This window comes from Protopterus annectens, chromosome 11.part0, assembly GCF_019279795.1.
Source record: "Protopterus annectens isolate FY-2018-M chromosome 11.part0, PAN1.0, whole genome shotgun sequence".
NCBI lineage: Eukaryota > Metazoa > Chordata > Ceratodontiformes > Protopteridae > Protopterus > Protopterus annectens.
In genome coordinates this window covers 922278740-922305510 of record NC_056745.1, presented here as the reverse complement: position 1 = coordinate 922305510, position 26771 = coordinate 922278740, and the positions used below count along the sequence as shown (strand labels likewise).

Genomic DNA, 26771 nt, shown 5'->3' with positions numbered 1-26771 from the left:
TATAGACAAAATGGGGAGGAATGAAGATAGAAAAAAATGAGAGACTAAGATGAGTAAAAATGTACTTATCTAACCCATGACCTGCTTGAGCTAATGGTGACCATGTCTAAATGCTGAAGCAGCAAATGAAATTGGGGTAACTAAGGAGAGGAGAGGATTATGGATAAGGGGAGCAGCTCGCGCTACAGACCCTAAAGTCTAACAATGTAACCGAGGCCAGATCCAAGGTCGGGTCTGAGACTTATCATTTGAGGAATGGATGAAAAAGACATCAGCTCCACTGTTCTCCCTATTTACTATAATGCTAACCATAGTACATATTACTTACACTTTAAGTAATGTCCCATCAGAATGGTATGCAACATGTTGTCAGTAAAGTGGAGAACAGCAAGTTAACTTAATAAATAAATCATCAACAAACTTTAATATAAATTTGATTTATTTATTTACATGCTTGCAAGTTGTAGATCTTACCAGTCCTTCACAAGCAGGTAAATATAGTTCATATAATGGATTCATTTTCATTCAGGTTTTATTCTGCTATGTAAAATGCTTATAGATAAACACTGGAATGCACTGACTGAAAATAAATACATACATACATAAATAAAATAAGTGAACCAACACATTAACCACAAAGAAGGATAGCTAAAAATTAACATACAGTTCCTGTTTTCTACAGAAAAGAACCAGTAAGTTAGACAGAAAAAAGAAAGGAGCTAATAAGTGAGAACACTGTCTTTAGGATGTTATTTTCAGGCAATGAAAAATAAAAATACTTCTGTTTTATAAAATATTTTATTAGCAACAGAAATAATGGTAGTAATAATTTAAACATTTTAAATAACTGCAGCATAAAATGCTAAACATTATTAAAAATAAAGGAATACTTATTTTATAGTATATTCTCTAAAATAAACCAGTGATCTAAAATGTAATCATATGCAACAACCCAGTATTTAAATATATTAGTCTATACAACTGCAGAGTAAAAATTCAATAAATATTGTATAAATAACAGTTCCACAGGTTACCACCTCAACATGCTCTGTTTGAAATGAATAATAACCAGCAGTGCAACTACAAAACTGAAACATAGCGACACCCCAAAGTGCATTTTGTTAGGTGTTGCTCGAAAACTACTGACAAGATGATACCTAGAGCTACATGCATCATTCGTGACAGTATCACATAGAACTACAGCTATTCATATTCATTTTGAAACTGGCAAATCATGACAAAAATGGGTTTCTGATTAGTATAAATGTAAAAAAATCAGAATGATAGGCCAATAATCAGACTGGCCAGCAAGTCTTCCTAAACAAAAGTTAATGAAGAAACAATAATATTGTACTCTGAAGAACCATCCTATGTAAAATATACATTCTCAAGTTATAAATCCAGGAATGTCAGTGAAATCAAAATCAGCTCTGTCTTTTAACACATACTTACATCAGAGAAAGATATACTACTGCAAAGCTCCAGCATCTGCATTATTGTTGTAATGCTAATAACAAATACTGCTGACAATAACAGCAGTTTAAAATTATTAATGTTCCAGTTTATGGTCTTGGGAGGTACTTATGGATAGACAGTTTCACTCATGTCTGCCACTGAGCAAGATGTACAATTTTCTTTTTTTATGAACTTTCTCTTATCTGATTAGTCACTGTGTGCCTATGTGTTGATATTTTTAACTGTCATTAAAATACACTACCTTAGTCTACCCGTCCCAGCATACCTGACAGCTTCAGTGTGGTTAAAAGTTTATCCTGTGTATAAAGTACTTGATGCACTTGATGTAAGGAAGCTTGCTTGGCAGTCAGAATCTGATAATACCTTATGGGCAGGACAAAGTGGTGATACTGGCAAGTAACTAGGATCATCCAGTTCGAAAGCAATTATTGGTTAATAGAATATCTTCTACAGCTTGCAGTTTCAGTTAGGCATACTATGATTCATCATCAGAAAGAGGATTTCTTTATGAAAATTAGCCTGTGCATTTACTAAGTGGTACAGATTTAGGAACCCACTGTCATCCTCCTCTCTTCCACCTACAATTTAAAGAAAATGCATGAAAATTACAAATCACTAAATAAAAAAAAAATTATTTTGTTTATTTTCTTGATCCAATAACCATGAAACATGCATAGTTTAAATATAAATATTCTGATACATCAGTAACTTGTTATTCAGGACACTCAGTCCAACATAATTGTTACAGATAACTTCTTTGACTCACAATTCTGTAATACAAACCAAATAAACAGACTGCTTTATTTATTTTTATTTATTGACATTTGTTAACTGGGTTGGTCCAGCTGGGCTTTTGGCCCGTTTTCAGTGGAGACCCAAGGAGAAAAGCTGCAATACAGACAGTATAAAGAAATAAAATGGTAACAGTACAATACTAAATATAAAAGAAAAGAATGCAAAACATTAGTGTTATATCCACCTAACGTTTACAGAGTACAGATTATTTACATATTTACACACAGATTGATTCATCAGATATGAATATACAGTAGAGTTTGTTAACCTTATTAGAGGGATTACTTAGATGGGAGGAGGGTGTGCCTAGGAGGGGGAGAAGAGGTTAATATTAAAGTGCTTAACAGAACTTGTAGAACAAGGGACTGTGTGGTCATATCATAACACAATCAAATGTTCTACAAAATTCAGAGCTAAGAGTTACTTATTTGTCATCTAAACTGAAGAAAGTCTTTGCTAGTACTGCGTGTTCCTATATATTGGAGGGGGACTAAAGTAATAATGGCAGAAATACATCTGTTGAGTAGAAGGAGGAAGCATAAGGCAGAAAGAAGACATGAAAATATCTCTGCATTTTTTTAAGATGGGATTCATGTCCCATATGCATGTCCCTTATACTGGACTCTGACCATCCAAGGCAGAGGAACAGCTGCATCTTGAATTCCACAAAAGAAAATACTTTTTACATTTTTTATACTTGAACATACAAAAATAATTAAAAAAATCAGTTTCATACAGAACTACATGTTCTTTGTGGGCCTGAAGTCACAACATTATATAGTTATGATTTTAGCAGCATTTTTAAGCAGCAGAGAGTTGAGCATTTCACTTTTGTTTTCAACTGACCAGTATGCAAATATTGCAGTTTGTGAATTTCAAGGGTAATTCTGCCCTGAGTTTGAACCTAATTACCTATATCAACATTTCTCTACTGCTTGGGATAGTCTTATGACATTTTTAAGAAAGACCCTCTGGACAGTCCAGGTAATACGTAATCTTCAACCTAATAGCATTTATGAAAAGCATACAAAATCTCAAGTATGTTTCCATGTGTCAAAACAAAGTGTAGGGTTAGGGTTGGGGAGAGTTAGGGTTAGGGCTAGTGTAATGCATAACCCTACACCTAACAAAAAAAGCCTTTCCTTAACAGTGCTATTATTTAGGTGCATTTGGGATTGTGTTATAATTAGAAGTTATGTACCTACCATAACGTTCCATGTTAGTTGTCTTCTCTCGCCTTCTTTCTTGCTGGATGGGTTCGAAGCCGATCCTCGGCTCCGACTCGGTACTTGCTAAGCTCGAGAGCTAATTTTACCAGCTCGAAGCAACCCTAAATCCCATGATGCAAGGCGGAGATTACTCAGATCTCGTTTGGTAGCTAAAGAAATAGTAGTATTTTCTTCCAACTTAGGAGGAAGAAATAAAATACTAAATAACATCATAAACCTGTAGAAAGGATCTACATAACCTAGCGAAACTAGGAGTTGAACAGGTAGAAAAAGGTAAAAACCTCTTAATAGGGGATGAATAATCTTCTCGGTCTGACCAGGCTAGGGGGAAGGAGGGCGGGACGCAAGAAAGAAGGCGAGAGAAGACAACTAACATGGAACGTTATGGTAGGTACATAACTTCTAAATGTTAAGTTGTCAATCTCGCCTTCATTCTTGCTGGATGGGACAGCGTCCTAGCACCTCTTTCCTGGGTGGCTCATTGGAACAGACTCTTGAGAACGGTGGAACCAAAATTTGCTCTGTCTCTGGAGACCAAATCTAATTTGTAATGTGAGACAAAGGTATGAGGAGAGGCCCATGTGGCTGCTGCACAAATAGTGTCTATTGGAAGTCTAGCTTGAAAAGTTGTAGATGTAGCTAGAACTCTGGTAGAATGGGCTTTTGGGATAGAAACCAATTCTTTGCCCCTGAGCTGATAAATGTAAGTGATCAAAGAAGACAGCCACCTAGATAAAGTTACCTTAGAAACTGGAAGGCCTTTCCTGTTCTCTGCATAAGATAGAAAAAGTTGATCAGACTTCCTAAAAATTTTTGTCTTATCTAGATAGTATCTCAGCTGACGGTGAACATCGAGATAATGTAACTTTTGTTCAGCTCTATCAGAATAATTCAGGAAAAATACTGGAAGATCAATGGACTGATTCAGGTTAGTCTGAGATGCCACCTTTGGTAAGAAAGACGGATTAGTTCTTAGGGATACCCTATCTTTGTGAAATATTAGATAGGGAGGACGAACACAGAGAGCATGAAGCTCAGATACTCTCCTAGCAGATGTAATGGCAACTAGAAAAAGTGTCTTCCAAGAAAGCAATTTCAAGGAACAGGCAGCTGCAGGTTCGAACGGGGGAAGAATCAAGGATGTTAAAACTAAATTTAGATCCCACTGTGGTGGGGGGTCTCTAATTGGAGGTTTCAATAAAAAGATACCTCGAAGGAATGCCTTGCAAAGTTTATGTGAATGTTGTGGTCCAAAAAGCCTATGTGAAAATTTGAAATGGCTGTCAGTTGAACTTTCACTGTGGAAGAAGAGGATCCTGAATTAAAAATGTGAGCTAGGAAGTCCAATACCGAATGAATTGGAGCAGTATAGGGGTCTATGTTCCTAGCTTTTGCCCAGAAAGAGAAACGTCGCCATTTACTAGTGTAGCTCTTTCTGGTAGAAGATTTTAGGGAAGCTACTATGATATCCCGTACAGGATTAGAAATCATAGGAAGCCTGGCTAAGGATGGAAGTGGAGCAACCAAGCAGTGAGGTTGAGAGAGGGTATGGATTGGTGCAGTTGACCCGACTGGTGGGTCAGAAGATCTGGAGCCGGGTCCAGATGCCATGGCTGTACCAAGAGGTAATGATGTAGGAACGGAAACCATATCTGTCGAGGCCAATAAGGGGCAATGAGAATCAACTTGGCTCTCAAGGCGGTTGCTTTCTGAATTAGCTGAGGTATCAGCGGAAAAGGAGGAAAGGCGTAAAGAAGTTCCCGGGGCCAATCTTGGGTTAGAGCATCTCTGGGGGGATGGCCTGGAAGGGGGAAGAGAGAGAAGAAGTCTGGGCATTTGCTGTTTTGAGGTGTAGCGAAAAGGTCGCAGCAAGGAAGTCCCCACTTCTGAAAAATCTCTTCCGTCACTGAATGTTTGAGAGACCACTCGTGAGGCATGAGAATAGCTCTGCTCAATCTGTCCGCTATGATGTTGGATTTCCCGGGGATGTCCGTTGCTATCAGAAACCGATGAGAGGAGATCGCCCATTGCCAAAGTCTGAGAGCCTCTCGACATAGTGGATAGGACTTGGTTCCGCCCTGTTTATTTATGTACCACACTACGGACATATTGTCCGTTTGAACTGCAATTGTTCCCTGAGGAAGAGAGTCGTTGAGGGCTTGCAACGTTAAAAGCACTGCTCTCATCTCCAGAACATTTATGTGCAGATGGTACTCGAAAGGTTGCCAAGTGCCATGGACCATTCTGCCCTGATAGTGCCCCCCCCACCCGATCAGGGAGGCGTCCGATGTAACCGTGGCAACTGGGGCAAGAGGAACAAATGGTCTGCCTTGATGGATTTGAGGGGACGATACCCACCAAGACAGATGTCTTTTGCAAGTTGGGGTTACTATGATCTGGTGACGCATGGGAAGTTGTTGAAAAGACCATTGAGTGAATAGCATCCATTGTAGTAGCCGCATGTAAAAGCGGGCGAGGGGAAGAAGTGTTAAGGCGGCCGCCATAAGACCCAGTACTTTCAGAGCAAATCTGGCCTGAATTTTGTTGGTGAATAGAATCACTTGGACGTGTTTTTGAATGTCCAAGATCCTTTGGTCTGTCAACCTTGCAGAAAGTTGAACGGTGTCCAAATTTGCGCCTATAAAGGTAATATATTGACAAGGCGACAAGGCAGATTTTTCGAAATTTATAGAAATTCCTAGCCCTCTGCAGGTGTGAATTGTGTAATTTCTGGCTTGGAGAAGCTGATGCCTGGTGGTGGCAGTGAGGAGCCAGTCGTCTAGATATGGAAACACCTGGAATCCTTGACATCTCAGGTGAGCCGTGACCACTGCCATGCATTTGGTAAACACTCTGGGGGCTGTAGTGAGTCCAAAGGGCAGGGCTCTGAATTGGAAGTGACTGGTCCCTAGCCGAAAGTGGAGAAATCTTCTGGAGCGTCTGTGAATTTTTATGTGATAGTACGCATCCTGAAGATCTATTGAGCACATCCAATTGTCCTTGCCCAGAAAGGGCAGAATGGACTGGAGCGTGACCATCTGGAATCTTGATTTCTTTACAAACTTGTTGAGTTTGCTCAGATCTAATATTGGTCTCCAGTCCCCTGTCTTTTTTGGAACTAAAAAGAACCTTGGGTAGATTCCGGATCCTATTTGGTCTGCCGGGACTGGCTGGATGGCTCTTTTTACTAGCAGTTTTGATATTTCTAGTACTGCTAGTTCCCTTAGACCGGGTGGAACGTCTGGAAGGGTTCCCTTTTGTTGAATTGGGGTTTGAATAAAGGGAATTTTGTAACCCTCGGATATAATTGACTATACCCATTTGTCTTGAGAAAGGGAAAGCCAGGCTATTGGGTACAGCGATAATTTTCCCCCGACTGCCTCCGAAGGTGGACAATCGGGCAACATCTCAGGGATGCTGGAAGGGTTTGTCAGAAAGAGGCTCTCTGCTACCCTGATTCTGCGGACCCCCTCTGCCCCTAGGGCAGCATCTATTGTTGTTACCCCCTCTGCCTATGGGGGTAAACTGACTTCGTGCGTCAGGCGTGACTCCTTGAGATTTGCGGAACCACATTTTTCCTCCCTTCTGTCCTTTGGGGTAAGGTCTAGAAGGGGCGGAGAAACGGACTCCTACGGCAGAAAGAGTCTTGCCATCTTGTTCGCATCTAGTCAAAGTGTCTTTCACTTGAGGACCGAACAAGGTCGAGCCATCAAAAGGGGAGTTTGTGAAAGACGCCTTGAAGGGGTCGGCAAAATTACAAAGCCGCATCCAGGACTGACGCCTTAAAGCCACTCCTGTGCCTGCGGCTCTACTCGCTCCATCGGCTGCATAAGAAATGAGCCGCATGGAGGAGTTAGCAATGGAGTTAAGGATTCCTAGCTGTGAGGAAATCTTATCCTGAGACCCAGCAGCTGACGGATCCTGTAAAACTTCTCCCAACTCTTTAAGAACATCTCTTTGAAGGCGGGTGAAGTGGCATAGGTAGTTCAGCGATCTCATGGCAAAAGTCGCTGAAGAAAAAATCCGCTTACCGTACCTGTCCATAGTCCTAGAATCCTTATTAGGAGGATGAACAGGTACTGAAGGATCAGCTAATTCCTTCTTGGTGGCAGCAGCCACCACCATGGCATCAACTGGGACACCTTTTGTTAAGTATTGTCTATCTTGTGGGGCTGTAATAAATTTTGAAGGTCTCCTGGGGTTAGGTTCCACCGAATCCGGAGCCATCCACACCTTCCGAGCCACTACTTCCATGAGAGGGTCAAAAGGCGGAGACACCCAGGAGGTGGAGGGTCGAGATCCAAACGCCTCCAGGTATACTGACTCGTCCTCGGAGGGATTAAGGGAGGGCCAGTTCCCCCTCTGTTTAAGGATTTCAAGGATGTCTGAAAATGAGACATCCTCAGAGGAGGACCTTGGGGACCCCTCCGACTCATCCAAGTCAGTATCTGATGTAGTAGACTCAGGGGAGTCTAAATGTTTCCTCTTACATGTCCTCTTCCGGGGGGGTTCTCCTGACGGATCAGGAGAAGCCTCGGAAGAGGAAGATATTCCCAATGGGGAAACCTGAGGCGTTGGATCTCTGGGTCTGGGAGCAAGAGAGTGAGAAGAGACGTCAGCAGGCACTGTAGTGGGAGGAGCCAATGGAACTGTCCGTTGACTAAGCCCAGGGGCTAGTACACTCCTCATCACCTCGAAGGCTCCCCCATCAGAGAGACCAGAAGGCTCCTGCTCCGAAGAGATAGGAACCCCAGGCCTCACCGAGAGGGAAGGCTCCGAGGCAGATGTCGGGGCCGAGCTCACCAACGCCGAAGCTCTGAGAGGGAGAACGGGGTCGGACAAGGGTCCGATGCCACTCGCCCCCTCGGAGCCGACGAGAGAGAGCAGATGCCCGGATCCCTCCAATGAAGGTCTCAAGGAGGAAATCTGAGCCGAGGACGACGGAGCCGAAAGGGGTTGTATCGGCTCTGAAGTCACAACGGTACCGGTTCCGAGGAGCTCCGGCTCCGAGCTCTGTAAGAGAGTCGAAGGAGGAATGTTCAGTGGATGAGATATAGCTACCGTCTGTTGAGATGGGCTATGGAGAATTTGGGCCAATGCCTGAGACTTTAATAGTCTACTCACCACTCTCTCAAGGTCGTGATCAGATAGCCTGGATGACCGAGAAGATCGGCTCCGATGGCTCCGCTCCGAGAGCAAAGGTGATCTCGGAGCCGAATGAATGGATTCTACAGAGGGGGATCAAGATCTCTTTTTTGAGATCAATGGAGCCATCGGAGCCGAAGAGATGTCGGCTCCGACCGGAGCCAACACTGAGTGTCTAGACTTAACAGTATCGGCGCCGGATGGAGCCGATACTGACACTGGTATGGAAGGATCAGCTCTGGCCGGAGCCGATCTCGAACCAGGAGAGGACGAACCTGAAGCCGACGGCTTGGAAGCCTGAGCCGAAGGCTTAGCAGGTTTCGAGGGCTTCCCCAGCGCCGACTTAGTCGGGGAGCTCTCGGGTTTTAATAAGCCCCTTAAAATGAGCTTATTTTTTCTTTCCTGCATGACTCTTGGGCTGAAAGCATGACAGATAGCACAAGAGTCCTGCAGGTGAGAAGGTCCCAGGCAATAAATACAAGAAGTGTGACCGTCTGTCAGAGACATCTTCTGACAGCACGAGTCACACTTCTTGAAACCTGAGACCTTAGTGTCCTTCGACATAACTGTGTCGATGAAACACTTAAACACACTGACACACAAACACACTCAGTCCAAAATTAAATTAAATTAAATTAATTTATTTTACACTAACAGGGACACAGACAGTCACACACAAAAAATTCCCTGACAGGAAAAAATTTAGGGAGGGGAAGGCCTAAGGCCTAACAAGGGGTAAGGGAATAATCCACTTAAAGGAGGGAACACTGACAGGAATAGGGTTAACGTGAATCGACAACTAACAAAAAATAATACCTAGGTGAAAAAAGTTAGAAAAGGGGGTAGACAAGAGTCTATATAAGTTCACTTACCTGGAGCTGGTAAAAAGGCACCTCGTTAGCGAAGCGGCAAACGAGATCTGGGTAATCTCCGCCTTGCATCATGGGATATAGGGTTGCCTCGAGCTGGTAAAATTAGCTCTCAAGCTTAGCAAGTGCCGAGTCGGAGCCGAGGATCGGCTCCGAACCCATCCAGCAAGAATGAAGGCGAGATTGACAACTTAACATAGGGTTTTAAAAGGTGTAGAGATTGCAAAAGGAAATTATTTTTCTTTTGCAATCTTCTGTAGGTTTGATTTTAGTGATGTTTTGATTGCAACAATGATCTATGTGTTTAGTACCAGTGTTTGCTTTTTTGCATTTAAACATTTCAACCATTCTTAATAAAATCATACAATATAATCATACCTAACAAAATTATACTATATTTTCTAGCAAAATATGATTTTTACTTCTAATGTAATGAAAACTTAGTAAACAGAGATTTACTCTACACCATTGCTATGTTTTGTATACTAAGTAAAAGTTCAACACAATGTCCCAAATGGAAACAAAGTATATCAGATTGTGCCAATGAAGGTATATTGAAACATACAACTGGAAACAGAGTATAAAAGGCCATATGATAGTGCCTCTTTGAAATGTCAAACTATTCAGGCAGTAAAACAGGGTAATCCACTGCAAAATTCAACTAAGACTGCTATTCTATCCTTAAAATTTCAGTGCAGCCTAAGGATGGATTTGACCCACTTTAGTTGCTTGAAAGCATGACACTACAACAATAACACATTACAAATGAAAAGGAAATAGTGAAATATATGTGTTTTTGCTTCTAGTGAAATGCAACTCAACAAATAACTTTTCTAGACAAATGGTATGTTTACATATGGAGCAGGAGCTGAACACAACTCCCATCATAGAAGCCAAGTACAATACATAATAGGTTGTTTTAGTGAAGGCATACAAACCACTGCCCACATATAAAAGACCACATCACATTTTCCCTGTGACATGTCATTGCAAATCTTTCAGGTAGTAACAACTGGGTGCTCAGTTACAAAATGCATGTAAGATTGCTTATTGCTTATTTTACCTTAGGAATGTCAGTGTGACACAATGCTTTATTTGGCTCCACTGCTTTACTTTCTCCACAATATCACTTTTTAGCTATGGCATGTTGTAAATTAAAAAAAAAATTCTTCTGGTGAAATATGCAGTATTTTTACTTCTGATGTAACAAGGACTTAGTGCACATATATTCTCTGCAATTGTATCTCGACCATCTTCCTTGCTAGTATAGTAATAAGTATCCCTGCATGTCATGCAGGAGACTGGGGTCTGATTCCCTGATGGGGAGCACATAGCAGTTTTTGGATGGTGCAGTGGTTAGCATTGTCCCCTCACAGCAAGAGGTTCTTCAGTTCAATTCTCGGCTGGGGTGCCTTCTCTGCAGAGTCTACGTGTCCTCCCTGCACTCACTTGGATTCCCTACAGGTGCTCTGGTTTCATTCCAAAGACATGTGTCTGGAGCATTTCTCCCTGGGCCTCCACTGAAAATGGGCTCTGTCCCAGTTGGACTTTCCCAGTAAACAAGTGTTAATAAATAAAATAAATAAACCTTTCTTTAACGCCCTGCTGTCTACCAACCATCAGTCCATAGTGATAAATCAGTCCATTATTCATTGAGGAAAACAGACACTCATGCAGGCTGTCAGTCATGCAACCCTTAGGACCTTTTCTGTGTAGGTTCTAACCTTAATCTTTGCTGGCTGATGTGGGTGCTCACATCAATGCAAGGGCCTACTATGATTCTGCACTGCATATGAGTGCTCTAACCACATACAAATAAGGACTGCCATTACTAACTTAGTAAGCCAACCTCATGTTTCTCATTACAGCTGTTTCACTCGCAAGCCTCCATGTGCATGTGGCAAAACAACACCAGAGCATAAGTCACTCCCAGAATAGGAAATCCAGGGTTTTGCCACTCCATCCTACCCTCCCTTGCCTGGCTGTTTGAGCAACTGAGCCACCAAATTAATTTGTATTATCTGGGTCATAGTCAGGATTTTATCACTCTGTGCCATAAAACTGGGCAGTGGTCTTTACATTATTTTCACCCTATTCTTTAAACTAACATCAAATTTGTCCTTCTCTGAAAATTGTAAGTAATACCAGTCTGTGGAAACTAAAATCATTTTAGGCACTGATTTATTAGCTGTATATATGCAGCCATATTTCAATTCCTCTAAATTCAGTTCAAAATAAAAATTTCAGGCAATTCTAGCAAGATAGTTGGGTGCAAACCTAAAGTATGCTCTTCTACTCCCAAGTGTTTTATTCATGTTAATACTGATTTACACAGGAGCACACTGCTTTTGTCAGCACATGGTGTTAGGACCCTTCCTACATGCAGTAACAAAAACGTTGCCTTGCCTGGTGAAATATTTATGATGTTTAACTTCTAGTATACTGAGAACTTAAATGCACATTTATGATGGGCATTGCTATCACCTGATCTTTTAAACAGAATTCAAAAAACACCTCATTGGAATCCAAGTGTAATATGAGAATGTGACAACAAAACTCCTGTGGAACTCTGTTTTGGTGGCTATAACAGACTATGTGTCATTTTAGTTAAGGCGTCTATAACAAAATTTCAGCTAATTCTAATAGGATTCTCAAGTACAGAATGCACTCATTAATGTCATTTTGTCCTCAATCATTTCACTGCCTCAAGCCTGGTTTATGTATATATATACATATATATATATATATATATATATATATGTGTGTGTGTGTGTGTGTGTGTATGGGTCCACTTTTTAATTTTGAAATTCCACAATCCCAAAGTTCACAATATCGAACCCAAAGCCTCCAGATTGTGGAATCTTGAAATTAAAAAAAAAACACATAAAAAGCATGGTTTTGCAGGGGGGCAAGCCCCCCTGCACCCCTCACACCCCCTGCAACTTAAATAAAATAACTCTGAGATCGCTCCACAGTGAAAAGAACAGTAATGGAGATTGTTATACAGTGCAGAACGGGAACATTACCATTCTCTTCACTGCAGTGCGATCTTGGAATTAGTATATTTAAGTTGCAGAGGGTGTAGGGGATGCAGGAGGGCTTCCCCCCTGCAAAACCATGTTTTTTATATGTTCTTTTTCTCTCTCTTTTTTTTTTATTTCGAGATTCCACAATGTCGTGGTTTTGGGTTCGATATTCTGAACTTCGGGACTGTGGAATTTTGAAATTAAAAAGTGGACCCATAAATAAATATATATATATATATATATATATATATATATATATATATATATATATATATATATATATATATATATATATATATATATATATATATATATATATATATATATATACACACACACACACATACAGACACACACGCACGCAAACACACACGCACGCAAACATACACGCACACAAACATACACGCACACAAATATACACAGTAGCATAAATGTTGCCTTGCTTGGTGAAATATTTATGATTTTTTTTTACTTCTGATATAATGACAGCACAATAAAGACAAATTTTGCTTATGGGCTTCTTTCCGCCACTCTGAGCTGCAGTTGCAAACATTCAGACATAGTAGAAATTGAGCATACTGCAATATAGTAGGTAGTATATTTTAGTGGTCAAATAAACCTTTTGGTTGATACTATCAGTACAGACTTTTATCTCCAAAACAGTTTGACATTTTCTAGTGATATTTCTGGACAGCAACTCTGGATATTCAGTTATAAAGTACAGTTAGGTTATGCTTTTAGGTACAGAGTTAATGGAAAAACTATACACTGAATTTCTGAGTGCCAAGTCACAATTCATGGTAATGCTTTTTTCTTTATCAGTAATAGCATGTTAGAAAAAGTACAGTTGTGTAGTGTATTTATAATAATGGTAGATATTCAAGTACATCACTGTTGCATTAGCCTTTACAATTTGGGATGGTTCCTGCTAAGGATATTGTACATCTTGCCAGTCTACAGAGCATCAGACTCATTCCTTACAAATTGTACCTCTGAGCTTAGCATGAAATGATGTGCTAGTATTAGAGGTACCTACAGATATGCCAAAACTCAGAATTTTCTTGCCCAAAACAAGGAGACTGAAGCCTAAAAAGGGATTTGGAGGAAGGGTATTAGTGTTCCAACAGTGACCTATTTTAACATCTACTGTTATGGTAAGCAAACAATGCAACTGTGCTATGTTCTTCATTAGATCATTCCTAAAATAGCCATTACAATATGGGACAAATGCTAAATCTCAGGAAAAAAGCATAGATGGAGATAAGGATTCCCTGAAGAAGAGTTTTATAAAAGCCTGCTCTGACTCTGGAAATAAAATTTAACTAGTAATATTTGGTAAATGGGTGAACAAAGGACCAAACAGCTGCTTCCAGAATAGATCTACAATCCACCCCTTTCCAGAAATTCTCAGAAGTAGCCACTATTCATAGGTTCATAGGTAAGTTCTAGGCTAGCTACCCTTGTGAGACATTTTAAGCCTAGCCAATTTCCTTTTTTGCGCTCAAAATAACCTATCCCATTTGGTTGCACACTGGCCTTACCTATCTCGTGGTCAATAATTATATATTACCCTAATGAGAATAACTGGGTTCATACCATAGATAATTGGAGGGGACCCATGCATGGGATAAAGCATATAGGAACTGCCTCTATCCATTAGTAGTACAATGGGCAGCCCTGGGGTACATTTTCTATTTTCTATCCCTAGGTCTAAGTTGTGCTTGAATACGGGATGAAATTTGTTTTATGTGAACGAGGAGTCTGTTCCACAGCAGTGGTATGGCTGTGAGATATACTTGTCCCTCCATACCATTCTGTTGATGTTGCAGAAAAGCTTTAAATCCCTAGATCAAGTATTCCTGATGCAATCTGACTTACTGATATGCAGTAAATCCATCAGTAATGGGTCAGAGGATACCCTGTATGCCAGACACAGGTCACCTCTTAGCAGTTAGTAGGATACTGAGTATAGAAACAGGATTTTGAGTTAGTCCATGTAAGACAAGTTGTTTAAGCCTTGTATCCTTTTAGTAAGGTATCTCTGTGGCTGTTCCAGTTGTATGTATCTGGACAGATACATGCCAAAGAGAGCATTATATTCAATGACTGACCTAATAAGGGCTGAGTATAGGGGGAAAATGAAATCCCTAGACTTAGAAACAATTTATAAGCTGTACAATATAGAAGGACTTTCTTACATCAGTAGACGCATGTTGGTCAAAAGTTAGGTCATTGTCCAGATAAGTTCATAAATCCTTAACAACTGGGTCAACTATTAGGGGTGTATTGTCAATGTGATAGTCCCATGGGGTAGATTACTTCCCAAAGGATACAATAATTTATCAGTGATGTACTCACAATAATTTATAAGTGATGTACTCACAATAATTTATAAGTTATGTACTCATATAACTAGACATCCCTGTTGTCATTTTCATTCTTCCTCAACACATGGGGTTCAGAACCAAACCTCGGATCTGACTTGGCAGCATACTCTAGACTTTGGATCCAACTCTCCAGCTCCACCCTCTACTTTTAATGCCCTTGTACATCCTCAATACCTCAGATCAAGTTTGTTGCCATAAAGACCCTATAACTGGATAGAAACAGGAATAGCTAAAAGAAAAGGGCTCAAACCCAGAGCTATAAGTTCCAATAATAATCCAACAGGTCCCTCCAGAAGATTTAAGGATGGAGGATGTATGGGAGTGAAGCTGAAGAAGAATAAAAATGGACAACACAGATGCTAATTATAGTGGGTACATAACTTATAAATCTGATGTTGTCCTTTTCATTCTTCCTCAACACATGGGATAGAGCCCCCAGCTATGTTAATCTTGGGTGGCCTTCATGGAAGGATATTCCAGAGTACTGCTGAGCCAAAGGCAGCTCTACTTCTGGATATTAGATCCAATTTGTAATGAGTAACAAATATATGTGCATTGGACCATGTGGCTGCTGCACAAATACGATCAGTAAATGTTCTTGTCCAAAAGGCAGATGAAGTAACCATGGATCTAGCTGAATGAGCTTTGGGAGGTTTAGTTAGGGAAATGCCTTGCTGAGAACAGATCCAAAAAAATGCAATTAGTAATCCATTTAGGTAGAGTAATTTAAGAAACTGGATAACCCAGTCCTTTTGGAGAGAAGGAACCAAATAGCTGATCTGATTTTCTGAACTGTTTTGTCCTATGTAGATAAAAAACTTAACTGTCTGTGCACATCTAGATGTTGAAACATGTATTCTTTTTTATTTGAAAAATTTGGAAAGACCACCAGTAAGTGAAAGGATTGGTTAATGTTTGATTCAGAATCCACCTTAGGTAAAAAGAAAGGGTTAGTTCTTAAAGAAACCCTGTCTTTATGGAAAGCAATGTAGGGAGACTTTGATGAAACAGCCCGGAATTCAGAAATTCTTCTTGCAGATGTAATAGCTACTAAAAAGACTGTTTTTCATGAAAAAAAATTAGATAATTTTTTGCTGAAGGTTCAAAAGGTTTTTGAGTTAGGCCTTGTTGCACTACTCTCAGATCCCAGGGAAGTAAAGGATCCTTTACTGGTGGTCTGAGGAGAAAAATGCCTTTAAGAAATGCTTTACATAACTTGGAAGAGGCCAATGAATAATTTCTTTCCCTATATGAAAATTAGAAATAGAAGCCAATTACAATTTAATCATAGAAAAACTAGCTCCTTCTTTAAAGAGAACAGTCAAAAATTCAAGGACAGCAGAAACTGGGGCAGAAAAAGGGTCTACATCATTGTTCAATGCCCAAAGGGAGAATCCTTTGCACGTACTCTTGTAAACCTTCCTGGTAGAGTCTTTCTGTGAGGATAATATTATGGTACTTACTGGAGAAGAAAGCCTGGGCTGTCTGACCATTACTGGACGTGGAGAAACTATGCAGTTAGCTTGAGGGCCTGCATATTGGTGGGGCACATCCCAGCGGGGTATGAGAGGAGATCTGGAAAGGGTTTCAGCATTCATGGAGGATAACAAAGATGAGACCATAGGAAGGGAACCATGCCTGTCGATGCCAATAGGGAGCAATGAGGATGACTGAGCTGTTCAACCAGGTTACTTTCTATAAAAATTTAGGAATCAAGGGAAGTGGAGGATAGGCACACAGGAGTCTGGCCAAATGTGGACTAGAGCATCTCTCTGTGACTCTTTCTGGGGGGGGGGGGGCAGGGCAAAATACTTGCTGCACTTGTTGTAGAGGGAAGCAAAGAAGCCGTATCAAGGTTGGCCCCAACAGCAAAAAATCTTTTCCACTGCAGACTGTTTGAGACCACTCGTGCATCATCAAAATGGACCTGCTTAATTTGTCCACTAACACATTTGTTTTCCCTGGTAAGTGCATTAAAACTAGAAAGTGGTTTGAAGAGTTTGCCCATTGCCACACTCTCATGGCCTCTCTGAATAGAGGGTAAGATCGGGTTCCCCATTGTTTGTTGATATACCAGACAACAGACATACTGTTGGTCTGAATCACAATAGTACTTAGAGGAAAAGCATTTTGAAAGGCCTGCAATACTAATAGGACTGTTCTCATCTTCAGTACATTGATATGCAAATTGGTCTCTTGGGGGGACCATGTGCCTTGGACCGTCCTTACCAAGAAATGCCCCCACCCCAACTGGGAGGCATCTGTAGTCACTGTGATCATTGGGGGTGGTAAAACAAAAGGTCGGCCTAGAAAAATGTCATTCGACTGGAGTGGCATTTGCAAATTGGGTTGTTGAAGATAGACTATTGAACAGCTAGAGTCCATTGAAGAACATGCATATAGTAACATGCTAAGGGAAGTAATACTGTGGTTGCTGCCGTAGATCCCAGCCCTTGAATAACTAATCTGGCTGGAGGAGATGGATGGGAAAGAATTTGGTGGATTTGAGATAGGAGCATGGTTATCCAATAGGTTGGTAATGATGCAATTTTGTATCGCTGTGTTCAGATGTACACCAATAAACTCCAGGCACTGAACTGGTGTCACGTTTGATTGCATAACTTATTGTTATCTCCAGTGACTGGCAAATCTGGAGCAAATAGCCCCTGAAGGAGATGCATGGAGGGGGGGGGGGGAGTGAGGAGCCAGTTGTCTAGATATGGAAACACTCAGAATCCTTTGAGTCTCAGGTGAGTCGCCATCACTGACATGCATATGGTAAACACCCTGGGGGCTGTGGTGAGTCCAAAGGGCAGGGCTCTGAATTGATAATGGCTGGCTCCCAGCCAAACGTGCAAATATCTTCTGGAGCACCTGTCTATTTTGATGTGATAGTACACATCTTGAAGGTCTATGGAGCACATCTAATCATCCTTGCAAAGAAATGGCAGAATGGACTAAACAATGACCATTCAGAACTTTGACTTTTTTTACGTACTGATTCAATTTACTCAGATCCAGAATTGGTCGGGGCTGAGGTCACTTGTCTTTTGGACACTAAAAAGAAATGTAAGTTTCAAATCCTATTTGGTCTGGAGGCACTTCTTGGATGACTCTTTTGTCTAGCAGCTTTTGAATTTCTTGCACTGCTGTTTTCCTTAAACTGGGTGGAATGTCAGAAAGCTTTTTCCTTTTGCAAATAGGATGTTGGAAAATGGAATGGAATAACTTCTGGATATTGTTCTTAGAACCCAGGAATCATCTGTTATATCTGGCCAGGCATCTGGATCCAAGGACAATCATTCCCCAACTGCCTCCAGAAGTGGACAGTCAGGCAGCACTTCAGTAATGCTGGAAGTGTTTACCCAGAAAGGACTCACATAATTCCTGATTTTGCTGGCCTCCTCTGCATCTAGGATGAAGTCTACCATTGGAACTTCCTCCTCTGCCTCTGGAGGAGTTGTTCCCACATGAATCCTGGAAAGGTCCCCGAGATTTGCAGAACCACATTTTCTTACTGCCCCTTTGAGCCCTAGAAAAGGTTTATTGAGGGGCAGAAAGCTTGATTCTCACTGCAGACAGTCTTCCCTTCTTGGTTGTTGAGGGTGTCTCTTTAACTGATGGACCAAATAAGGATGTGTCATCAAAAGGGACATTGATGAAGGACATCTTAAAAGGCTCCGCAAAGTCACATAGGCACATCCTGGCATGTCTCCTTATAGCAATGCCTGAACCGGCAGCCCGTGAGGTGCCTTCAGCTGTGTGAGAGATCAACCTCATTGAAGCATTGGAAAGTGACAACAGAGTGGCCAGTTTAGAGGATGCTCTTTTGAAATCTTTTGCAGACATGGATTCAGAGAAAATTTGATCGTTTTTTAGTCAAATATCTATGTAGTGTTGTGAAATGTGCCAGGTAATCAAGAGACCTTAAGGCAAAGGTTGCTGAGGCAGAGATTCGCTTTCCAAATCTGTCCAGCACCCTAGACTCTGTTTTGCGGGTGGACAGATCTGTGTTCTGTCAGCTCTTTTGTAGTGGCTGCTGCCACCACCATAGCATCTACTTGGACTCCTTTGCTCCAGTGGGGTCTATCCTTGGGAGGAGCTAAGAATTTGTCAGGTCTTTTTAGAATGGGTTGAACAGTATCCAGCTCCTTCCTTGCCTGGTGGGAAACTAAATCAATGAACTCATCTGATTGGGGGGGGGGGGTAACCCAAGACATAGATGGGCCAGAACCAAAAGCTTCCAAAAATACCAATTCCTCTGGGGAGGGATTTGCATCATCCTATCAACATCTGCTTTTGATAAATGTCTGAAGGACCTGGAGGGTGTGGTGGACTGTGGCCTGAAATGTTTTTTAGGAGTCTGCAAAAAAGGAGAATGCAGAGTAGGAGAAATTAAATCTAGGATGAACTCTGGTGTATGCACTCTCTGAGAAGTGCCAAGTTTTGGTTCCAAGGGTCTGGGATCCAAAGTAAGAGCCATAGTGCTAGCAGATATAATGACTGTATCCAAAGGTTTAGGATCCAACAGTTTCAGATCCAAAAATTGGGCATTTGAATCCAAGAATTTTTTAATTTTAGTCAGGGGCTCTGACGAAGTCCTAGCAGACTTCGGTGGGGAGCATTTTCTGTGCTCCAATGGAGCAGATTTTGAAGATTTGCCAAGGGTTTGAGCCCCAGAAGATGATGTTGCAGCAGGGGAAGGCGTTTTTTCAAAATGAGCCTGCTGCATCAGTTAGCAAAAGCTCTTGGAGTAAAAGTAGAACAGATGCTGTAGCTGACATCCAAATGGATAGCTCTGAGGCAATAAACACACTCCTTGTGAGCATCCAAGTTTGGAATTTCATGCCCACAAGAAGTGCATTTCTTGATCCCTGTCATTTTGCCAGCCATGACAGGAGAAAGGTCTATAAAGGTGTATTAAAAGTGCACTTAAAAGGTAGAAAATAAACTTTTTTTTTTTAAATCATAGAGCAGTGGAGGAAAGAAAAGAGGATTACCAGCAATGGTAATTAAGAAATACCCTGTGTTAAAGGGTAAAAAAGAATTACCAGCTGTAGTAAGGTAGGAATACTATAAAAGTTGTAGAGAAACCCAATGCTGTAGCATACACTAAGAAGGAGGTTAAGAAAAAGAAACAGAGAAAGTTTAGTCAAAGTCAAAGAAAACTTTGTCATTCAGAACTACACAGCAATGTAGCTGAACAAAATTACAATGCTTCGTTCTTAATGCAGGAAACAGTTGCACATATAGATAGAGAAAAATTAATAAAATAACACAGTAGAAATTTAATAAGTAGCAATTTGTAAGTAAAGTAGGACAGCAGTGACCCACACCCATCCCAGAGCAGGAGACAAAGAACAATATGAAGGTAAGATTGTCAAAGTAAAATTGAAACAATAGCAGCATATCTATGATTGGATTGAATTATTCCACAGTTTGTATATTGCACTTTACAGTCTTTCTGTGTGTAGGTGAGCTACCTTAGTATTGCACTTAGTTATTGCACAGCCATAAAATAAGTTCCTTGATAGGCTAGTTATGTAACAGACATCAGTAAAAAGAAAATATATATAAATATATATAAAATATATATATATATATATATATATATATATATATATATATATAATAGAAAACTATGTAAATAGGTATATCAAAATAACTTACAAAAAACAGTATTTTATCGCTCGAGAAAAGGAACATGTGTCTGAACACAATGGTGGCCAGCGAGATCTGAGGTATTGAGGATGGGCAAGGGCATTATGGCTAGAGGGAGGAGCTCAAGAGTTGGATCCAAAGTCTATATAGTACGCAGCTGAGTCAGATCTGAACCCCATTCATTGAGGAAGAATGAAAAGGACAACATCAGATGCATTTTTTGCATTTAGTTTCAGTCCATGATATTTCTTTGGGAAAAACCTTCCTGCAGGAAGGCTAAGTAATTTGGGGATTCAGTGACTGCTCCAAGCTTGCAGTCATCTGCAAATGTAGCCAGAGACCTTTCGTATTGGCTTTTACTTCAGAAAAGTTGATACCAAACAGAAGAGATCCCAGCACAGAACCCTGGTGGACTCCACTGGTAACTGATAACTTAGTGGAGATAACTTCCCCTGATTTGATTATCTGGATCTTATTTGTGAGCCAGTTGGCAATTTGGTGGGTGACATAGTTTTTTTTTTTTTTAAACAAGAAACATCTTTATTAAATTATCATGTATGACCTAGACAATCTTACATTTATATAAATGAAAATAAACCATAGCAATGCAATCTCAGTTGTAAACATTATACATTACAAACTGTGCTGACACAACTGTAGTTGCAAACATTATACATCACTTTTAATATATCCAGTCATTGTCAGTCAACTATTGCATAGCTCATTCAAATCCTGCCTTCTTTTAAACCTTGCTCCTTCTCTGCATATATTGATCTCGCATTTCCCTTTTTTTCCCTATGTAATTTGTTCCTACCCTTTTCTAAAAATCCCAGTTACAGTAGTTTTATCTCCATTACTAACTTCACTACCTCTAGTAAAGTTGGTTTAGACTTTGATTTCTATTTTCTAGTAATTGCTTTTTGGCAGCCATCATAATCAGACTCAGCATGGCCTTGTTGAGTCTAGGCAATTCTGATTCTGTATCATAGGTTCATAGGTGTTTACTAGGCTAATAACCACAAGGGACTTTTAAAGTCCAGCCTTGCATACCAAATCTCAGACAAGTTCTGATACTCTTGATAAGTGTAAGCATGGGCCTGGGAGATGGACCATTTATGGGTTACCTCTGTCCATTAGAGACATAGGAGCCAAACCAGGGATGAATTTCTGGTTTCCCATCCAATTGTCTAAGTTGCACTTGAATTGGGTTAGGGAGGAACTCTGCTTCACATGGATGGGGAGCCTATTCCATAAATGGGATAGTCTCTGGGATACATGCCTATCTCTCCAGCAGGTCCTATTTATATCACATGCAAGGTTTAAGTCTTTAGAATGGGTAATTCTGGTGCTGTTTGTTTTGTGGATATGCAGGAGGTCTATCAGAGTGGAGTCGGACAATGCCCTGTATGCCAGGCATAGATCTTCCCTCCAAAGCCTGTAGGAGACAGAATACAGGGATAGGGCCTTGAAGTGGTCTGCATAGAACATATTACTTACGCCCTGTATTCTTTTAGTCAGAAACCTCTGTGAACGTTCGAATTACTGGATATGCCTCGTTAGGTACATACCAAAGGGGTCATTGTACTCAATGACAAGTCTGATGAATGCCGAATACAGTGGGACAGTGTCTTCCTTGGACTTAGATGCCATACCTTTGTTTATAAGTTGTGCAGCATAGAATGATTTCCTCACCACTGCAGACATGTGATGATCAAAGCCTAGATTACTATATATCTGTGTCCCTATGTTCTTGATTACTGGGTCAACTCTAAGGGGTCTGTTGTTAGTACGATAGTTACCAGGGATGGATGACTTCCCAAAGGATACGTGTATTTCTTGGCATTTAGTTTTAGTCCATGGCTCTGACACCAGTTGTTTGTCTGTGTCAGCCCCTCCTGGAGAAAATTTGTGTCAGTGTGAGATTAAATGACAGCAACTAATTTGTAATCATCTGCAAATTTAGTAAGCCAGAGACCACTGACATTGGCCTTGACTTCTGAGAAGTCAATGCCAAAAATGAGTGGTCCAAGGACTGATCCCTGAGGAACTCCACTTGTGACTGGCCTCTTTGTAGAGGTGGACTCCCCAATTCTAACTTCCTGGGTCCTGTATGTGAGCCAGTTAGCTCTCCACCAGGTGACATATGGGTTTGTACCCAACATCTTGAATTTGTCAACAATACCCAAGTGGGGTATTGTGTCAAATGCCTTGGCCAGGTCAAGGTAGGCAGCGTGAACAACTTTGCCCTCATCCATTCCTTTGGTCACCTTCTCGAAGAAGTCTACCAGGTTGAGTAGGCATGATCTGCCTTTAATGAAACCAAACTGGGTTGGGTCCAGTGTCTGGAGGTTTACTATATCTCTGTTGATCATCTCCATAATTCATTCCATGGCTTTACATATAAGACTAGTGAGACTTATGGGTCTGTATTTTCCAGGGTCTGTAGATGGCCCACCTTTGTGCAGAGGGATGACTGTTGCCTTTCTCCACTCATGAGGCACGAAGTCTGTTTGGAGGCTACAGTTAAATAGTAATTCCAGAAGCCCTGATAGGTCATGTTTCATGCTATTTAGAAGGCATCCTGGAATACTGTCTGGACCCACTGATGCAGTGTTCTTGGTCTTAGAGAGACCATTAAGGACCTGTTCCCTGGTGATAGTAGGGGCAGTTATATTTATTTCCTGGGGGAAGGTTCATAGGTTCATAGGTTCATACTAGGCTATCTGCCCTAGGGCATTTATAAGCCTAGCCAGAATGTGTTTGGCTTTCGCCACCCATTTTAAATTTATTTTGCTATGCCCTTTTTCGAGGTTAGTATACTGTGCCTCTGTCTAACAGTGACACAGAAGTGATACCCGGGGTAAACCTACGATCTCCCATCCACTCATCAAGATTCCTCTTGAAGAGAGTCAATGAGGGACTCTGCCTAACCTGGACTGGGATTTTATTCCAGAGTGAAGGGAGCCTCTGGGTTATGAATCTGTCCCTCCAGCATGTCCTATTTATTTCAGTGCTGAGGTTCAAGTCTCTCGAGCGCGTAGCTCGATGGGATTTGGATTTTCTGAGGTGCAGCATGTCCATTAATTCCGGGTTGGACATGGCTTTATACGTCAGGCACAGATCGCCTCTGAACAGGCGGTATGCCACTGAGTAGAGCTGGAGTTTCTTTAACCGGGCAGCATATGGCATCTGTCTGAGCCCTTTCATCCTCTTGGTGAGGTACTTTTGGGGTCTTTCCAGTTGCTGCAGGTGTCTGGTAAGGTACATCCCAAAAGGGGCATTGTACTCAATTATGGGCCTGATGAGGGATGAGTAAAGAGGCACAATGACCTCCCCTGATCTAGATGTGAATCCCTTCATGATTAGGTGGGCTATATAAAATGTTTTTCTAACCACTTTGGCCACGTGGTTGTCAAATGAGAGATTACTATCAACTTGGGTCCCCAGGTCCCTAATTACTTCTTCTGTACTTAATGGATTTCCACCTATGTGGTAATTTGTGGGCACTTTGTTTTTGCCAAAGGGGATGACTATACACTTTTGGCATTTAGCTTGAGGCCATGGCTCTGGCACCAGTTGTCTGTTTCTATGAGGCCCTTTTGGAGGATGCTTGTGTCGGCTGGAGAGTCGATTATGGTGCCCAGTTTGCAGTCATCTGCGAACTTGGTCAGCCACAGTCCTTCCGTGTTGGCCTGTACCTCCGAGAAATATATACCGAACAAGAGAGGTCCCAGGACTGAGCCTTGTGGGACACCACTTGTAACTGGTTTGGAGTCTGACATGGCTCCAGCAATTCTAACCATGTGGGTTCTGTCCTTGAGCCAGTTTGCAATCCATCTAGTGACATAGGGGTTTATATTTAAGCTGGTGAGCTTATCTATAATGCCAGTGGGGTATTGTATCGAAGGCTTTTGCGAGGTCCAGGTAGGCTGTGTGGACCACCTTCCCTCGTCAATGGCCTTGGTGACTGTTTCAAAGAAATCAACCAGGTTTAAGAGGCAGGATCTGCCCTTAACAAAGCCGAACTGGGTAGGATCCAGTGTTTGTAGGTCCCCAATATCTTTATTTATGAGGTCCATGATGATCCTTTCCATAGCTTTGCAGACCAAGCTAGTCAGGCTTATGGGGCGATAGTTTCCAGGATCCGTTGAGGCACCACCTTTATGGAGAGGGACCACTGTTGCTGTACGCCACTCTTGGGGTACATATCCTGTAGTAAGGCTGAGATTGAACAGTAGTTTTATGTTTGGGTTTAGCTCTTCTTTGAGTTCATGTAGGATGCAGCCCGGGACACCATCTGGTCCCATTGATGCTGTGTTTTTTGCTTTGGAGAGGGCGGCTCTTACCTGAGCATCTGAGATGTCAGGGTGCAGCACTCTGCTGGGATAGATATTTGCCCTTTTGGTGGGGAGGGGGGAGAAGTTTGCACTGAACCTGTCAGCTAGGATGTTGGCAATGTCTGTGGGTTCAGTGTATTTTTTGTCATTTTGGACTAATTCTGAGCATATCTGGGAATTACCACCCAGGTTCCTAACATAACTAAAGAAAGCCTTGTGATTATCCTTAGTGTCCTGTGCAATTTTTCTCTCGAAGCTGGCCTTAGACAATGTTATGTGTGCCCGTAGTTTTTTGCTAATACTGATCAGTGATGCCTTCCCTTTTTGGGATTTTGCTTTATCATTTAGTAGCTTCCTCCTTCTATTGTATAGTTTGTTTATGGCTGGGGTCCACCAGACAGGACGTCTGCCTTTGGAGGATTGGGTCTTGGTTTTATTTGGGATCACATGATCCATGCATTCCTGAAGGTGTTCATAGAATGCATTTATAAAGGATTCTGCGGTCTGGGCGTATTTTCCACAGGCCCGGGGCTTTGAAGGATTCCACCTCAGTTTTGAGGAGTGTAAAATTTGCTTTAGAGAAGTTTTTCACTGTGGTTTTCTGGGCAGGGGTGGGGTCGGGATGTGAATATCCAGTGAGATTAGTTTATGGTCTGATCTTACCAGTGAGGGATACACTTCTGGTCTGGAGCATAGAGTCCCCATGTTGGTGATGATCAGGTCCAGTATGTTTTCCCCTCTTGTGGGAGTGGTAACAAGTTGTTCCATAGCATTTGAGTTTATAAATTCTAGGAACCTTTGGGCTAGGGTGTTGGAGCTAGAGTAATGCTCCCAGTCTATGTTTGGGTAGTTGAAGTCACCCAATATAATGGTGTTTGGAGAGACCTTCATATTTTCCAGTGTTCTCAGGAAGGCCGAGTGGGGTTCCTGGGTTTGGGAGGGTGGTCTGTAGCAGGCTATAAACTGGAAGGCAGTTTTACCCACTGTTAGTTGCACATGGATAGTCTCTGATGCTTCGTGCTTTGCCACCAACCTGGAGGTGTGGGTATCTTTGATGAATATCGATACTCCCCTCCTTTTGTGGTTTGGTCCAAGTTTTGGGGCGAAAAGCATGGTATGAGGTATAACCTGGTAGTGCTGGGGTGCTCTCGGAGCCCTGAACCAGGTTTCTGTTACTGCACAGATATCGATGTTCTCCATGCTAAGGAGAGTTTCGAGTGTGCATCTTGAGGTTTAGACTTCTGGCGTTGAGTAGCATTACTCTTAGTTTCTTATCCCTTGTGTTACCTATGGAGGTGGGTTTGTCTTTTGAGCCTTGCCTAAAAAGGCACTATGGGGTAGCAAGAGCCTTTGCCAATATCCGAAAGCCCAGGGTGACAGGTGCAAGCCGTCCTAGCGAAGCATCGTGGCTTGTCGAGCATATCATCCCAAGCTGACAGGCATTGGATCCCCTTTGAATGACACCAGTACTTAAGCCAATTGTTGAAATTGATCATCTTGTCTTCATATTGTGGCATCATTCTTAGTGAGGGTAAGATGCTACTCAAGGTCAGGGTCATACCGGCCTGGGCTACATGCTCAGAGAGCTCCTTTATGTCTCTTTTCATGTAGTCCAGGGAGGTACGTCTCAGGTCATTCACACCAGCATGGACAATGACTGAGTCATATTTGTACTTGCCTTGGAGTGACCTGAGTGCTTGTGTTATGTGGCGGATCCTAGCGCCCGACAGGCTGCTCACCGTGACCCTCTCCTTGTTCAGCCTGGTGAGCGGGACGTCAGTGTGCCTGACGATAGAGTCACCTATTACAAGTGTATCAGGTGTGTTGTTGGGGGCGAGAGGGGTAA

General features: G+C 41.7%; 1 protein-coding gene across 1 annotated transcript in view; it reads right to left on the bottom strand.

Moving 5' to 3' along the window:
- Positions 1-915: 915 nt before the first annotated feature.
- The window catches only part of LOC122815006 (F-box only protein 47-like), a 1240869-nt gene continuing 1215013 nt past the window's right edge, over positions 916-26771 (bottom strand). Inside the window, exon 7 of the mRNA XM_044087259.1 lies at positions 916-2054. Within this exon, the coding sequence (XP_043943194.1) occupies positions 1939-2054 (116 nt within the window). The 3' untranslated portion in view covers positions 916-1938. The remainder of the gene's footprint in view (positions 2055-26771) is intronic.